General features: G+C 36.4%; 1 protein-coding gene across 1 annotated transcript in view; it reads right to left on the bottom strand.

Annotated features, from left to right (window-relative positions):
- Window positions 1-19,019, bottom strand: part of LOC149804353 (fasciculation and elongation protein zeta-2-like) — a 94,940-nt gene that overhangs the window by 60,008 nt on the left and 15,913 nt on the right. Inside the window, exons 2-3 of the mRNA XM_089939330.1 lie at window positions 8,726-8,834; window positions 3,235-3,387 (exon numbers count right to left, since the gene is read on the bottom strand). Of these exons, the coding sequence (XP_089795456.1) occupies window positions 3,235-3,387; window positions 8,726-8,834 (262 nt within the window). The remainder of the gene's footprint in view (window positions 1-3,234; window positions 3,388-8,725; window positions 8,835-19,019) is intronic.

Genomic DNA, 19,019 nt, shown 5'->3' with positions numbered 1-19,019 from the left:
ATTTGTGACTGTGATGGCCATCCATACTGGACTAAGATGAACATATTATTCATTTAGGACCAATTCCCTTTGATTTTGTGGTCTTTCCTAAAAAAACCTCAAAAGCCTTATTTTTTTTTTCAAACTGGATCAGCCTGTCTGATCATAACATTCAACAATTTGGTCACTAAATACCAGATGCCTGTAAATAAAATAGCATACTAGACCAGCAGAAGAAGCTTCTGATCAATAATGATCCTATCTTCCAATGCAGTCCACCATGTTCATTGACCTTTCCTAGTGCCCTCCTTTTCCACTTGTTTTTTCAGGTCTTGTTTAGTCCACATACCACAAACAATATAGAAAACAATGTTCATTTCTCCCAGGTTTGTGGGTACACACCTTGAGTGAAATATAACTCAAGTGTGGCAATTCATATGATGGTAATTAAATGAGGATGTGAGATTCCATGGAACTATTTACATAGTAATTAGCAGTATCATTGCTTTTGACTCTACGAATAATATTTATTGGACTTTCATGTAACATAAAAATTAGCTTATGTTGCCACTTGCACAGTTTATTACTGAATATTGATTGTAGCAGTACAGTGGATATGTAAACAGAAGTGTAGAACAAATTGATTTTCACATGGAAGACAAATATGATTTTAGTTGTTCTCTATTTCAGTGAATATATAAGGTGATTTGTCTTATTCAGCATAGCTGTTCGTTCTACATCAAAAACATATTCATTACCCTATCACTGTCAATACCAGTAATTGATAACAACATTTAAAAATTTTATATTTAAAGGCATGCTAAAGTTGTCAGGACTTTCAACCACTGACCTAAATTTTTCCCCATTGTAAATGAGCAAATAAGATACATGCCATTATCTGGATAGATACTGTTTCTGTACTTTGTACCTTTTTTTATAAGTGTTTTGAATTTCAATCAAAATATTTCAGACACTAAATGTTTACTTTTGATTCATGGTATATTATAAATTCCAATACCTTTACATTAATATCAAGATTTTCCTCTAGTCCTATGTTAGGAAAAAGTTGAAAGAGGCCTGAAAATTGAATTTCCCTCTCTTCATGGCTGCACAGAAGGATGGATTAGACCTTGTCTTGCTGTGCTGCAGTGGCTCAGTCCAAACAATTGTGCAGTTCGCATCATGTCGATTTTGATAAATTCTTTTAGACTAAGTCATCTTTGGTCAACATCAAGTTATTAAACAAATGATATACTCTTAATTAAGGATGTTCTGAGTGCCACACATAACTTATATATAACAGCCATTATGTCATAATTATTTACAAGACATTTTGCATTTTGGTAATATATAAATGTTACAATCTGTGGCCCACATTGAAAAAATAAATCAAACTGGCACTCGTTTCATTTAGGACTAGAAATTAGAACAAATTTTTTGGTGAAAAGGATATGTCAATATGAACATCCATCTAGGTGGAGTAATACCAGCACTGTGGCCATACTTGATGTTAGGTATGCACCATTTTCATTTAAGACCAACAAGATCACATGACTTTTCCATTCAAGAGAAGTGGCAATAAGAAGATATTTAAGATGGCTGCAACAAAAGTCATAATGGGGGTAGGATTGGAACCACTGTAATTTAGAACAAACTAGGCATTGTAAGAAGTCTTTTAGTGAAAACCCAATGTCAACAGGACCATCCATTCTGAAGAAGTGCCAGATAGACACCATCTTCTTTTAAGTTGTTGTTTTGGGCTTAATTCCAGTTTTCAGCTCAAAATATGCTATGTATGGTGGCCAGTACATCTGGTGGAAGAAGAACCCCGAAAAATACCAGTGAAAACCGCAAACCCATGCGAAGCTACTGGCAACCTTTCTCAAACATCCATACTGGTTGAGCTAGAGACTCAAGCCAATGCAGAAGTAAGCTGTTGATGATCTGTAATGGCGAGTGTCTTAGACAACTTGGCCACCCAGTGCCCATCATTTTCCTTTAAGAACTAATAAGACATCATAAGACCAACCATATAAGCAGTAGTAGCTATAATATTATTGTCAAACTGTCTGCCATGGTGACCATATTGCAGGGCTTTCCCTAAGCACCAGTAGCAAAGTAACTTATCCACCTAAATCTGCCTGATGCCCGTTGTATTCCACTTAAAGTAACACCCTCAAAGTCCCTGTTACAATCAAATCGTTACCATTCTTATGGAATATGCTGTATTGTATATTAGCGGCCCTACCAATTTCAATTAGGATCAATTTGACCTTGGGATAAATCTGTCTGCAGAGTTTGGTGGTAACTATCCCATAGTTTGAACAGAGTAGTAATAACAATCTTATACCAACAGTCATCACACACGCTCTTCAAGTAGTGGTAAAATAACCAATGACTGGGCTGTAAGTCATACAAAAGTACCTTCAAGGGAGCTATAAAACAATTTCCCACAATCCATTATAAGTATATTTTTGCCTGTTCTTTCATTCTTTCTAACTAATGATTCTGGCAACTATTTCACATATTTTTAAGAATCTACAACATACCAAATTTAGTTTAAAAAAATATTTCAATGTTTAAGTTAACATGTTCGCGAAGTAACCATAAACGTAGTACAAAACTCATTCTCATGTCCTTTCACCCTGAATCATGATTCTGATCATAAATAAAAACAAGCCCTAACCTCAGTGTTGATACGATATGGATGGAGAACTGAACTTGTGTACAGACAGACACATAAATCTAATCTGGCCAACAAATTACTGGTAAACCATTTTCAATTATTTTTGTATCAATATTATTATATTTAAATTATCTGCTTAAGCAGATAACAATATTCTGGCATATCCAAAAACTCAAATTCTGATCAGTCATGAAATTAAGGTTTGACAATCATCATACTACAGACCTGTAATAACCCATTCTGAGTAGAATCCTACAGCAATCTGCTGAAATTGCAATGCAATTGCATGTTATTTGATGTGCTGGTATCTTGTTTATTATAACTCAATGAACCACAAGATATTTACAGGAAGCAACCCAAGTCCCATATTCTTCTTAACAAGAAATCGCACATAATTAAATAGCCAGGTCATGATATTATTGTTGACTGTCATTGCAGTGGTCGGATAAAAATGACTGGAATGTATACAGATTTATCAAATAAAAAAGACAACTTAAAGTAACTACTCATGCAGACGAAAATTCCATAATGGAATCTGAATGCTGATATATTATGAAAAGTCTCTCTACCTCCATCATGTTTTCTATTTCACTGATGACCTCATCAGCTGTGAGGATGTGGTCGCTATCATGGTGGTGATGGTTGATGATCATCGAGTGGAAGTCCATAGCTTGTGCCAACTCCTCGTCATCTGAGACATCCAGGTCTTGTGGTTCTATTTCCTACAAGGCAAATCACAATACATTGTGCATCTACAATGAATCAAGCACAGTAAACTCCCAATTTATGCACATTTGACTTACCAGTCTCACATTTACATAAATGTTAACTTAACACTAAAGCAGACAATTACACTTTGAAATGCAAGTCACTCGCATATATGTGTGAACATGTAGCATGGTTTCCCAACCAGGATTCTGGAAGCTTCACAAAGTCTCAATGTCACCATTATGGTAGATACATCTCTACAACATTCTCAGTTAAGAGTTTCTTAACCTCTTGAACTTGTGGAGATGTACAAAAAAGGTAAGCTCAATTAGATGTGCTACGGGGCTTAGTGAGTGAACTCTCCATTCAATTAAGGACAATGCAGAGTCCTTTACATGTTTATCTACTGCCCATGTTTCATTAGCAAGGTCTGCTATGAAGGAGAAAATGGAACACAAGTTAATAACATTAGACTGAGCACCTAAGAACATGTGTGAGCTTTCTGAGGAACACAATATATGTATAAATCATGCATTTGCTGTACAGTATACAGAGTTCTCAGAAATGCTTAATCACACATATCTGGAAGCAAACATTTTATCTGGGATGCATAAAATCACATATGCAAGAGTCCTTCGTATGAACCCAACAGCTGGGCAGCAAATTCAAAGGCTTGCCAGTAATGTTTCGACCACCCTCTGAGTGGGAAAATGTGTTGATCATTTTAGCTCTACTGATACAGTATTTGCAATGACAAAAAAATTCAGTGGCTTTAAGGCCCACATGTTGCCATTATAAGAGTACATCAAAAGAACATGACATAATAGCTGGGTGGCAAATTCCAAGACTTAGACTAGCTGCTGAACGGTGGGAAAATATGCTGTTATTTACAATGACTGAATTTAGAGAAAGACAGACCAAGAGATGTACATGTTGTCATTAAAAGAGTGCATCAAATGAACAGCTTGTTCGTTTCCTATTGTAGTACATGTGGCCTTAAAATCATGACATGTTCAGACTTAGACAATATACTTTTTGCAAATCTGGGTAAGTATTTGGGGGGTTAAATGGCAAATAAACGAAGATTCAGATGCCTGTCTTAGTGTTTGCAATGAGGCCTTTCCTTGAATTGACAAATTTCAGCCTGACTCCAATTGACAAATAAGAGCTATATGTCATTGATATAATGAATTTAGAAAATTAAACTCAATTCCAACTACTCGTTCTTCTCATCCGGATATTTAGCCACTTCAGGTATGCCCAATATGCTTATGGGGACTGCAACGTTTGCTGGTGGGACTCCTATTTTTACCAAGATAGGAATCCTGGACTCCTAATTTTAAAATCCAAGTGAGACCTCCGAGTATATACTCGCTAATAAGTCAGGACCAGCTGCAACCAACATACACCTTGTTCTGCATCACCTAATGCACAAGTATATCAGGTTCTATGTTTTGTGTTCTAATGATTACTCTTAACAAAATGAACAGACCCAGATCTGCTGAAGCATTATTCATCAGCAGATCCGAGTCTATGCAATCTGCAGCTGGATCTGATATATACATACATCTGATTTAATTCATATTTATTTTAATTTAATTGTCTGTCAGTTTTAATTTTTTTATATTCTATTAAGATGTAAACAATATTTTTTAAATTTTTATTCTTAGAGTAAAATCATTGGTCTAATCAAGGCCATATTTTGTAGACGTGATTTTTTAAAATATGTAAACACGGTCATGTGGCCCTGTGTTTTGCAAATCTAGTTTTTCCATTACTGTGCATTTGTTAGATTTTATAGAGATGCGTGTAGAGAGATTTATCAGTTTGGGGCTTTTTACATTGATGTTAAGTTATTTTGTTGTAACCAGATTTTAAGTTAAAATTTTCTTCAGATCAGTTGGATTTCAAAAGGATTAGTTCTTTTTTCCCTGGAAATATTTTGAAGAGTGCTCACAGAAATTTTGGAAAGACAATGCTTACAAATTTAATTTGGATTTCCAACACCGGAGTGCCATTATTTGTATTTCTACAAGGAACTGTAGATAAGCATAGTGACTACAGCATACATCATCGTCATCCATCTTGGATTTTCCATCAGGACTCGAACTTGAAATTATTAGAACATTTATTTCTAGGACTTTTGCAATTTAATTCATGGATTTTTCTTGGATTATTTTTGGATTTGATTCTTGAAACCCTAAGTTCTTCTCTTTTGCAGCTTGTTAAGAGTAATCAGTAGAACAAAGAATACAGACCCTGATCTGCAGGTGCAAAATATGATGGCAGACGAGGGTCTATGTTGTCTGCAGCTGGGCTTGACTAAAACATGAGTATAGACCAGTGATTCTCAAACTGTGTGCCGTGGCACACTAGTGTGCCGTGAGAGATTTGCATGTGTGCCATGGGAGTTTTGAAAAATATTTCAAATTGCTAGCGTTTTGAAACCTTGAACATATCAAAAAATTAAATGGTAAATCAATGTCGCAAAAGGTAAAAAAGCAACTTATATAAAAACGCAATATCTGTCAGTCTGTCATTCATTGGTTCCTTTCGTAACGCGAGACTTGTGCGAGATCTCGGGAGAACTCGATTGCTCTAATTATAATAATAGTCTAATAATAAATACATGCAGCCCATAATACAATGTCATTTGATGAAAAGTTGTCGCTGTGGCAAAGTAAGGTCTCGAAGGGAGTCCTCGACTGCTTTCCTACTGTCAATGAATCTCATTCAAACAAGAAAATCATCCCCGAAATTCTGGACACACTGAGAGACCTACAATAGGCACTGCAGAATTACTTCACATCACATGCAAGCGATTAATATGGACTGGTAATCAATCCATTCGGAAACAACGAAGCTACAAATCTTACAACTGAAGAAGAAGAACAGCTCATTGATTTAAAAAACGATAAATATTTTCAGTCAACATTTCCCGAAAAGAGCCTGGATGAGTTTGGATCTCAATCAAGAAGTCATATCCTGCAATCAGTTCAAAAGCAATCAAAGTAATTCTGCCATTTGTGTCATCATGGTTTTGTGAGTTTAGATTTCCAACATTAATGCACGCTTGTTTGTTGACTTTGGAGCCCCGCTTCAATCTGATTCGCTCTTGAAAGCAGGCACATCCTTCATGTTAAATTTAAAATTAAACATATATGTAAAAAATAAATAAGTTCTTCATCACAAAAATTGTTAAATCTTTTCAGGTGTGCCGTGAAAATCTTTAGATCTTTTTGGTGCGCCGCAAGACAAAAAAGTTTGAGAAACACTGTTATAGACAGTATTTTACATGAGTATAGACAGTATTTTACTAGAAACACATTGTACATAAACTTGGGACATTAAAACCTACTGTGAACCTCCACAAAGTCCTCAATACAAGAATGCTATCCTGTAAATTTCATTTATACTGTTTGAATATTTTTTATTAAAAAAAAAGTCCTCAAAGGGACTGATGCTCTAATGAGTTAAAAACTTCTTGGAATTCACAATAAAACCATTTCTGTCTTTTACCTGTTTAATAATGAAACCATCTGATATTCTTTTGATTTTCAAATTAGCTGCTGTGTTATATGTATTGGACATAACTCTGGCATAATTTTCATTTTGGACAAAACAAATATCATTAAAGTCTTTTGGCAAAAGCCCTGTTAATCATACATTGGAAGGGGGTGGTGGTGACAAGATTTTTAAGGCAATTGCCATGGCAGCCACATTATAAGTACAACTGGCACCATTTTTATTTAGGACCAACTAGTAGCAGAAGAGGTCTATAGGTGAAAAGCCCAGGCTAATGTAGCCATTTAACTGGAGAGGAATAGAGATATCAATCTTTTCAAAATATGACTCTCCATTCTAGAGGAGCAGCAATAACAAGATTTTCATGTTGGCTGTTGTGGTGGCAACACTGGACATCAGCACTATTACCATTTATGACCAACTGGACATCATAAGGTTTTCTGCTGAAAACCCAACATCAATATGACTTTCTGTTCAAGTAATGTTGTGACAAGTTTGTAAGATGGCTGCCATGATGGCCATATTGGATGCCATATTGGATGTGAGTGTAATTTGGATTTTTAGTGTAACATTAACAATTTTCCAGTCCTATCACTAAGAAGTCTGCAGTGTGGAAGTTTATGGTCATGTCCAGCACTGGGGCATCACGCCACAGACAAGTAGCATCATGTCCAACCCAGTCACATTATTCTGACACAAGGCCGACCATTCCTAACACTAACATCTTAATGCTGAGCTCCAAGCAAGGCAGTTGCTAGTACCATTTTTCTAAGTCTCTATTATGACTTGTTCAACCTCCTACATCCAAGGCAGATGCTCTAACCACTTAGGCCTCCAGAGCAGTGGATGCCAGATTGGCATCACTATTTTAGGACCAGCTGGCTATAAGTAAAAACTCCACACTGAAATCACCATACATTCAAGGTGAGTAGCAATAACAAGAGTTCCAAGATGGTTGCTATGGCAACCATACTGAACATCAGATCATCACTACATTAACTTAGAACCAATTTTGTATAAAAAAAAACATCTTTAGTGAATCCCCATGTTCATACAACCATCCATTCAGGAGTAGCGATAAAAAGATTTTGAAGATGGCCAATGTGGCAGCCATACTGGATGTCAGATAAGCACCTTTTTCATGCTGGACCAAGTAGACATCATAAGAAGCATTTTAAGTGAAAACCTGATGCTGATACATGTATGACCATCCATTCAGGAGTTAGGCACTAACAAGATTTCAAGCTGGTTACTGTGGCAGTCATAATGGACCTTAAATCAGGACTATTTTCAGTTTAGGACCAACAAGGCATCACAGGAAGTCTTTTAGTGAAAAAACCCACGTAGACATGACCATCCATGCAGAATAAATAGTGATAATGAAACTTTCAAATGCCACGTTGGCCATACTGGATGTCTGAGCAGCACCATTTTCATTTAGGAATAAATAAACAATGGGACAAATGTGTGTGTGTAACATTTCAATGCAAGCTCTACATATAATTTAAGAGGAGTAGCAATAACCAACTTGTACTAACATACGGACAGACTGACAAAACACCCTCCCATAAGCTCTTCTTCACCAGCAGAGCTCAAGACATTTTGGGACAAGGATTTTTCTGAACATAAACTTTACCCTTCATTTACTTTTCACTTTTTTCCTGCATCTTTGTTGAAAATTAAAACTGTTGAGTGTTTACATGAGAAATCTTTCTTATAATGTCATGTAAATATTATATCAAAACAGAAACAATGTTTAATGATAATAAAAATGCAAAAGCGTTAAGTGAAGGATATTCAAGCACACTAATCGTAGTGTAGGCTCACCTTCTTTTCTTCCAAGTGTAAAGCCTTTGTTTGTAACTTTCTTGCATAGGATTTAGACCAGTCTATTGGGAGAATGTTGCCATAGTTTCCTGTTAGGGTCCACCACATTCTGAAAAGAAAAAGTGTATATATTTAGCTAGATACAGACATGCATCATTAGAGCTGAAATGAATATCAAATCAGAATATTCCTTTTCAACAATCCAACAGAAAACTGGTCTTCAAATATTAGGGAAGTTTGGCAGCATTCTGTAAAAGATACAAACAAACTGATATGTAAGCTACGCAATGAAAAATGAATGTGCATGGGAACAAGTTCAAACCTGCTAAATAACCTGAAATTCAAATTCTCAAGGTAATCATAATATAAAAAGTTATTTTCTATTTATTTCCTCATTTGGTCTTTTCTCAAGTCATTAAAGCTATCTACTCGCTGTTTTTCCTCTGCATTAGTACCAACCAGTCATCATTTATTTTGAGTTGGGTTATTTTACTTTATGTTTGCTATGCCTCTCTGAAAATGACCCATCTGATATGAATCCTGCTTTGCCCTTGAAACAAATGGTCTACTCCCAAACTTGGATGAGGGAAGAAACTAGTCCCCAAGTACCTGGTCATGGTAGATGTTATATTACACTGTTTACAGAATCCACAAGGTCATTTTATGCATAGTCAAAACAATTATTTATTAAGCCTGAATAGGAGTTTTTCATGTTTAGAAGAAAATCCCAACGTTTCATTTGGGCATTTTACAACAGGTCAAAAGTCATTCCCATTGGAAGTCTGGCATTTACTAGCATGACAAATTTAGGCAACATGCAATAAACTTACCAAAATTTAATTAAACTAACTTGGTTGCATGTCCATAAAATTCACTTCATAAAGGAATTTTTAAATACTCCACACATTTACCTGAATAGTTTAATTTTGTTTCTGCCCTTGTTGTAACCACCTATCTTCAGTACTACAGGAACATTTATATCTGAAGAGAGTTTCAAGACAACAGACTACCCACATCCATTACAGTCTGAATCCTCAAAATATATATTCAAGGCCCCTAAACTGTCATTTAATGAAATTGTGATGACACAATTCACAGTCATTTCAATGAAAAAAAATTAAATGGATAAAATTTTGTACAATCTGTGAAATTAATTTCAATCTGTACATCATACATCATAATTACCTTTGTTTAATATGTACCCTGCAATGACATATTAGGTCAATATTAGTGCAATGATAATGTGCCACCCAATCTGGACTGAACCTGCTTCTTATGATTTCAAGCAAACAGACCCTGATCTGACATCTTATTTCATGACCACAGACCTTGGCCAATCCTGTAAACACCTTGCTACCAAAACATCATTTTAGTATCTTATTCAAATTAGGACAACTGTTGGAGATTAATTTTGTCTTTGATGCTTGACATTGAGATCTTTATCAAATATCAACATACATACATGTATGCCCAATACAAATGTTTCAATCTAAATTTCAAACAAGTTCAGAATTTTTCTCCAGTATAAAAAAGGAAAAAGGAAACTTGGGGCCCAAGTGGGAAGATGTCACTCATCGTGCTTACATACATTTAACGTAACAGTTCACCATTTCAGTAAAGGTGTCAACAGGTTCACCAGCACTGGGGTACCTGCCGATTCTTAATTATGTAGACAATATAATTAGCTATAAGGTACCTGTTTAGTTCACGTAATTTAAAAAAAAAAAAACAACATGTTTCCAAGTTTAGATCAAGATTAAATCTAGCAACATCAGGAGAGAGTGAGACATAAAATAACAATTAGTAACAGTTCAAGGCTCATGCCATCTGACATTTATCCATCTGTCTTACTGATCTTATATTTTCAATGTGTGTGACCAAATGGTTATAGATATCAAACAGTTTCCTTATTTTTCCTTATTTTCTATTCATAGTAATTGTACATGACATGTTTCCAAGAAAACACATGGGTTTCTTGAATTTGAAACCATGTGTCACAGATTCAAAAAATAAGTTTGATACACACTGAAGTAGCTGCTCAGTCTTTATTGGAAATACATGGTGCCAAATATTATGTGAAACAAGCTTTATCAAAGTGACTCACGGATGTTACATTACAAATTTTTTTAGGAGATACTTTTTTAAGCTGAAACACAAATTGCATCAGCAAAAGGACATATAAATAGTGCTTTACAAATTTTGAAAGAGGCATTAGACAGTGATGTCATAAAGCATTCAGTATTTGTGGACTTGACTTTACAAACTTTCAGCAAAAGTTAAACATGTAATCTGGACTAGTTAAAGTGAATGTTGTGCATAAATAATTTATAATCACATTTTGTTTTGTGTCTGTATTCTTATATTAATCCACATGGATTTAGCCAATTTGTGACAAGAATTTTAATAAACTGCAGCAGATGCAGGTAAGTAGCAAATATAAATTTGTTTTTATATAGTTTTCTTTAATTATGGCATCTAATATATAGACTACTCTTTTTATGCTCAGATTGTCCCTTTTGCCACTCATATTAGTAATAATTATGTTTATACCTGGGGGGTGGGGTGGCATGTATAACTTACAACAAAGCAGTTCCGGTTCACATTTAATATAATTTCCTTATGATCGGTTACCCACATAACTGATCATTAGGATCAATGGGTAACCTGTTAACTTTTCCTCAAATGTTGACATCTTTACATTTCACTAGGCAGGTTTATGCAGTATTGTAATGACACAGTAAATGTGAGCTACATGTATCTCACACGCTTTATGTTATGGTGATTTTAGCTATTTTACTTTATCCTGATAAAAATTATTTTCTAAAGACAGACATGTGGTACATCTAGCTCAGTTGGTAGAATACAGACTCATAATTCTAGAGTCATGGGTTCGATATCACCCTGGCCAGCCCCAGCAGGCTGCTTCTGTGTGTATTTTGGAAAGACACATACAGTAGTTCCCATTTTCTCAGCAAAATAAAGCCAATAATGTGTTAAAAGTGCTATTAAAACCAATAAATAAATGCGTAAGAAATATTTTAAGTCTTTTGGTCATAATTTAAGTCCTCCAAAATGATCCAAATATAAACCCAGTTAACAACTTTGTAGAAATTTGATGAGATATATAATCCCTAGATCTGGAAAAGAAACAAGCTCAGCCAATCAGATGCATGGACAAAAAACAAGCTCACCCAATCAGATGCAAGGTGAGTCTTGAGCAAACAAAATCTTATTAAACTGACTTGTGTGTTTATTTTCATTTAAAGCATGTCCTTTTCCAGGTCCTGATGTCAGCCACTGTCATACTGCTCTATCAGTGTCCTCCTTGACCAGTGGATCAGCAGTGTTGATGTTCATTAGCACCAGTAGCATGTCTTGTTTTATACATTTTCTCTTTACATCTGGGGGCCCCAAGTGGCCAAGTGGTTTAAAGCACTCTCCGTTACAGATCACTGCCATCTCACCTCTGTCTGCATGGGTTCGAGTCTCAGATTCGGCCAATATGCAATGTGAGAAAGTTTGCCAGTAGCTTCTCGTGGGTCGGTGGTTCTTTCCAGAGGGTTTCCCGGGTTCTTCCTCCACCATTAATACTGGCCACCTATCATGTGCTGAATAATGACGTTAAACCATACAACAACTCTTTACATCTTTAATGTTTTTCATAGATACAGCCTTATAAAATGGTATGTGTGGAAGACAGTTGTAAAAACTATTTCTGTCCTACCACCAGCAGAAATGTCATGTATGTTAAAGCCAAGTAAGCACTAATTATACTAAAGGTAACCCAGCCAGGCAATCAAAGTTTACTGCTTTTGACAGAAGTATGATAAGTATTAAAAGAATGAGTCTGAATTACTGTAAATAGAAAAAAGAAATGTAAAAATTGGTGTTCCTTTTTTTTGTGATGTCAAATTCAGGAAAACATTATAAGTTTGTTACGAGTTATGCCCCCGAAGACCCTTTCTTTGTTTAAAAACAACAGATTTAATCAAAGCTTCACTGTTGTTTATGTTAAGATGCCTTCTTTATTTTTATGTCTATTTCTTCAGTATCACTTTAAAGTCTTATATCTAAGTTCTTGGAGGGGGTATATATGAAATGCATTATGAAATTTACCACAATGACTTTAAGTATAAAAAATATATATAAAAAACAGGAGACCTTGTCTCCCTTTTTAAAAAATTCATAGAGACCTTCAGAAAATTCAGGATATATCACAGTGTAAGGGTATGAGACCTTAGCAAGGTAGCCACACTGTTTAATGTCTGGAGTACTCCAGTACAGACAGAGCAAGAAGAAACAACTGATGATGCAAGACACCTGGAAGACAAATAACTAGGTGTATCTACACCAAATGACAGATGACACCATGATAAACCCATAATTACAGAGGCAACACACAAGTTGCGTCTATGGTCTGGGGAAATAATTAGAACTTTATTCAACAATCACAGATAGATACAATACTACAGAATTACCATGTACACAACTGTCATATCAGCAATTACTGTACCTCAAACTGGCAGTTTTCCAACCACAATCAATACTTTAAATATGTTTAATTAGGTTGTATCTTCTAGCATGTCAAAATATGTTAATTTGTAGAAGATAGGCTAATTATTGCATAGATTTTACTTTTTCATCCATCTGACATGAATACATCCTCCAACAGAGTGTAGAATTGTCAACAAGACACATTCCACTCATGCATCTCACATGCCTATGCACAGAATAGTCCTCTTATTTATAGAAGACAATTATGCCAGGACATCAGGGTGGGGTGGGCGGAGGGTATTTGGCAATAGAGACAGGTAAGTATTGCATATTAAAATTAGGCCCCTACTCCTCCTCCCACCCACACACATAAATATTACATTTTAATAGCAGAAATAACTCCCGAACACCATGGCAGTAACTCCGCCATTGCTTGTCCCAAGCATGGGGATCACAGCCTGGGTGGTCCCAAGCATGGATGTAAAAGGAGGAGGAGGATTGTGTGTGGGACTAGCAACCCAACCCTGTAAAACCCAACTTGCTACAAAAACGCCAACAGAAGCAACACCAAAAACTGAAAGCCTGAGGGAGGAAGGTTCTACTTCTAGAAGACTTATGATGCTAAGTGGTGAAAGCCGACCACCCTTCTATCAAACAGGAGAATTAACATCGCAACATGGAACGTGAGGACAATGCATGAGGCAGGGAAAACAGCACAAGTAGCAACAGAGATGAAGAACTACAACCTATCCCTACTGGGCATTAGCAAGACAAGATGGATTAAATCTGTACAAAGAAGACTGGTGACAGGAGAGATGCTACTGTATTCAGGACATGAGGAAGATGACGCACCTCATACACAGGGGGTGGGGCTCATGCTGTCAAAGCAAGCATATATTTCACTGATATGGGAACCAAACGGGCCCAGAATTCTCACAGCAATGTTTAGGATCAAGAAGGAAAAAATAAGATGACGCTATACAGTGCTACGCTCCAAAAAATTATGGCAAATATTAAGGACCAGTTTTACAACAGACTACAGAACATGGTAGAGAACTTCCCAGACAAAGACATCAATATCCTCATGGGTGACTTCAATGCCAAAGCTGGGTCAGACAACACAGGGTACGAACAAACCATGGGGATCATGGCCTGGATGATATGAGAGTGATGCATCTGACCATCACTTAGTTGTTGCAAGGCTGAAACTTAAGCTGAAGAAGAACTGGATGGGCACAAAAGAGAAGAAAATAAAGTAAAACATCAGCCTGTTGAAAGATGCAAAAACTAAAGAAGAATACAGACTGACAATAAGTAAAGGGATACAAGAGCTTCTTGAAGATGACGAAGACAATGCGAACAACAGATGGCACAAAGTTAGGAAGGCAGTAAAATTAACATGCCAAGAAGTACTAGGCCACATGAAATACCTGCAGAAAGAATGGATTTCAGCCAAAACATCTGTGCAAAATCCAGAAGCTTAAACAGAAGGCAGCAGTAAATACCAGTGGGCCAAGAACTAAAAAAGTAAAGGTACAAAAAGAGTACACTGACACCCAAAGAAGTGAAAAGAAGCCTCTAGATAGACAGGAGAAACTATGTTAAAGGAGGCAGAAGAAGTGGCCGGAAGTGGAAACGTGAAGAAGCTGTACGACATCACCAAGAAGCTGTCCAGCAAGTACAGCAAAACAGAGAGACCTGTGAGGGACAAGCAGGGAAAGACCATAGCAAGCACAGAACACCAATCTGAATAGATGGGCGGAACATATTGAACAGGACAGCACCACTAAATCCCCCAGAAATCCACCCAGCCAACACAGATCTCCCCATAAGCTGCAACAATTCCCACCAGAGACAAGATCAGGAAAGAAATCACCCAGCTAAAGAATGGCCAGGCAGCGGGACCTCATGACATCCCAGCAGAAGCCCTCAGAGCAGACCTAGAGGCTTCATTGGAAATGCTATACCCCCTCTTTGAGAAGATCTGGGAGGAAGAAGAAATACCAACTGACTGGAAGGAGGGATACCTCATCAAGATCCCAAAGAAAGGCGACCTCAGCAACTGCTCCAACTACAGAGTAAACACACTCTTGTCAGTACCAGGGAAAGTGTTCAATCGGGTCCACTTGGAGAGGATGAAGGAGGCCATCAACCCAGTTAAGAGATGAGCAAGCGGGCTTCCAGCAGAACAGTATGTGTACGGACCAAATAGCTACTCTTTGCATCATAGTCAAGCAATCGCTGGAGTGGAATTTTTCAATCAGTCGATTATGAAAAGGCAACCAAATGAATAACTGGACACCATATCTGGTGACTATTTTTGCCAGTCCATTTTGTAGGCTCAGTGTATAATAGGCATAAATGATTTATTTTCATCATTTAGATATAAAATTAGATATGTGCATTAAGCATGTACATTAGTTGAAGAAATGCAATAAGTACACTACAACTTAGTCCAAAAATATGTATCATTCAGAATGTGATTTACATAAAATTGTTAACATATTAACCCCTGGCGACGAGTTAAAGTGGCAGGAGGTAGTAGCCTACTGCCGAACTCTGTAGTGTCATGGTCATGTATGATACACTAAAGTGGGTGGTATTATAGAAAGGTAGACAGATGTAGCTCTACAATGATACCAAATAATCTGGAAGTTCTAGTTGCACTACAAAAAACATGTACAGAGGGAAAAACCTTATTTTTTGGACCCGATTTTTTCTACCCAAAATTCGCCAGTTGTCGGAATCTGATTTTGTGTCCGGAATTTAGACTTTTTGGTCTCATATCTAAGGCAGACTGCTATGAACTGAAGACAGACAGATGAACCTTTGCACAAAGTAGGATAAGATGGACATTTGGAATAATGAGTGGTCTCCATACAAAATTAATGGGTCCGTTAAGCAAAAAAAAAGAACTCCAACTTTTACCCTTTTGCTGATGCACGAGCCAAATAGCCAATAAAAAACGATATTTCTAACACAACTAGGTAGTATGTTGTTGGAAGATCACCGGGAAGTTGGTGTTTTAGGATTTATTCAGAAATAGATTTCAAAATGTGTTTCCTACTCGAACTTCAAATAAAAACAACAAAAACCTCCAGGGGTTAATGTGTTAAAAGATTTTCAAGACAGCCACAGCAAGACATTCTACTCCCCCACTGGAGCCAAAGAGTAAAGGAAGCATGACAGATAGGCAAAAGATGGCAACTGGACATCTGCCATTAAGTAGGGCATAACGGTTAGAGGGTTGCAGTAGAAGCAGCAATCCTTGACAATGGATAAGTAGAGAGTTCACCTGAAACCACCACCATGAGAAGTAAATCCCCAATTTGATTACAAGTCTAAACAAGTACAAATCTGACTATACTGACCCGTCGTCTAATAATACTATAATTTCATCACGAACTTGGACAAATAATCAAGATCACTGAATTATTTGAAGAATAACTTAAATCCCTTATTGATTTATACTATCTGAACACAAGCAGCATGCCCATATACTAAATTCTAAATATTAATGAACTATGTAACTATACACAATTATTGCAATAAAAAAAAACAAAAAAACAAATGTGTTACTAACAACCAAATGAATTATTGCAATAAAAAATATGTTACTAACACCTAAAATCACAATAAGGAAAGCCCAACTTAGATAACTTGGCAGAATTTGCCTATAAGTGTATAACTGACATTTCAGTTCATGACTCCAGTACCGCTTGGTGCTGCTGGACATAACATTTCTTAACTTGGCCTCAAATGTATAGTAATTCACTTTTTTTAAGTTAAAAATTATCAAGCATTACTCACATCACACATTAGTCAGTCAGTTATTAGTGGGGCTGGTTTAATGAAAAGTAGCAATGTAACACAAAGGCTAAAATTGTGTAGTGCTTGCTCTACCATATTTACCATGTAGAATACCACCTTGAGCTTACAATACAAAATCCATTTTAAAAAATGTGTACCCATTAAAAATACTGAATTTATAATAAACAAAGATTATGATCAGACTCAAGATAAGACTGTAATAAATTGGGTAATTTACTCTTTGGCCTAAAACTAACTGCATGTTTTATAATCTGAAAGGGTATTTTGCAAACAGTGCAAAACTCACAATGCGCAAACATGCTACCTGATTTGACTTAACCATTAAGATGTTAATCATGCCTATTTAAATTAATCAAATGGCTTTGCGACAACAAACAGTCAGTGTACATTCCATCTGATTGGGTGTTGTCAAAGTTGTTAAGTACTATAATTCCAATGCAGGAGCAATATGCCATCAACTTTGAAATAAATGCATAAAACCAAAATGTCTGCTGTAACTTAAATGCATTCAAAAAATTGATGTGCTTTTTAACTGACTTGATTAATTGATTCGCCTATGTAAAATATGCACATGTGATGCCGATCAACAACTCTGTATGAGAAATATGTCTTTGCTCTCCAATTACAATTAAGATTAATCAATTAATTAGCATTTAAGTATGATCCAAAGTTTCATTAAATGCATATTTCCATTAACAAAAATCTTTTTTGTTGATCTATAGTACACATGGCACCAGTATTATACAGAGGTCTCGGAAACACTTAATCAAATGTATTTGGATGCCAATGTTTTATCTTGGACACCGAAAATCACTTAAGCGGGAGTCCTTCGTATGCATGTAATAGGTGGGCAGCAAATTTCAAAGACTTGCCTGTTCTGCTTCAGCCACCTGCTTAGTGGGAAAAAGTGTTGATTAATTAGCTGTGCTGATATTTACAATGCCTTAATTTAGTGGCTGAATGATCCATTAATGTACATGTTGCCATTACAAGAGTACGTCAAAAAAACGTGATGCAATAGCTGGGTGGCAGGTTCAAAGGCTTTGACTGGCGGCTGGGTGGGACAATGTATTGATATTTACTGTGATTGAATTCAGAGGCAGAAATACCCAGAAATGTACATGTGGTACTTTCTGAGCATAGCAGCATAAGCAGTGCATGTGACCTCGGAATCGAGACATGTTGAGACTTAGACAAAATGCCATTCGTAAATCTGGATACGTATTTTGGGGTTAAACGGCAAACTGATGAAGACTGTAATGAGATTCAGCAGAGTACTCAAGTCGCTAGAACTGATATTTCAGATGGAACAGTAGATAAGTGTAAGAAAGTGTGTGATGCCTAGCTTTGTGCTTGGAACAAGACATTCTGTGGACTGACAAAATTTGGTCTCACTCTGATGGACAAACAAGAGCTATGTCGGTGTTATAAATAATGTATAAATAAAAACTCAATGGTAGCAAATAGTTCTTCTAATTTACATTGTTTTTTGGGAGGGGACTGCAACTTCTGCTGGTGGGACTCCTATTTTTACCAAAATGTGAGTCCAGGACTCCTAGTTTTAAAATCCTACCAAGACCTCTTTTACAGTTATGTTATTTTCTCTACAGGAACCAGCTCAGAAGGTTATGATCAACATGTGCCAAACTGTGCTAGAGAAACTGTGCCAAACTTGCCTTTCAACACTTAGATGAATATCAAATAAGCCAATCCCTGTAAACTACATGTAAATACCCCATCCAATATTGATAGACTGTTAAGATGATGCTGTGGGCAGAAATCAATATTTCCTGAGATGACTCACTCCCCTGCCTACCTTCAGCTGCTTAAGTTATCATTTACCAACACTACTGTTCAATATTGACTATTTCATACAATTCAAGACTAATGTCGATATTGATTGCATGTAATGACTAATTTCAGGGATATGACTTTAAAGTTCACAGCATTTTCTGGGGAAGGCCTGTGA

Source organism: Sinohyriopsis cumingii, chromosome 2 (assembly GCF_028554795.1).
Source record: "Sinohyriopsis cumingii isolate HCF-2022 chromosome 2, ASM2855479v2, whole genome shotgun sequence".
Lineage (NCBI taxonomy): Eukaryota > Metazoa > Mollusca > Bivalvia > Unionida > Unionidae > Sinohyriopsis > Sinohyriopsis cumingii.
This window is presented reverse-complemented; position numbering and strand designations above follow the sequence as displayed.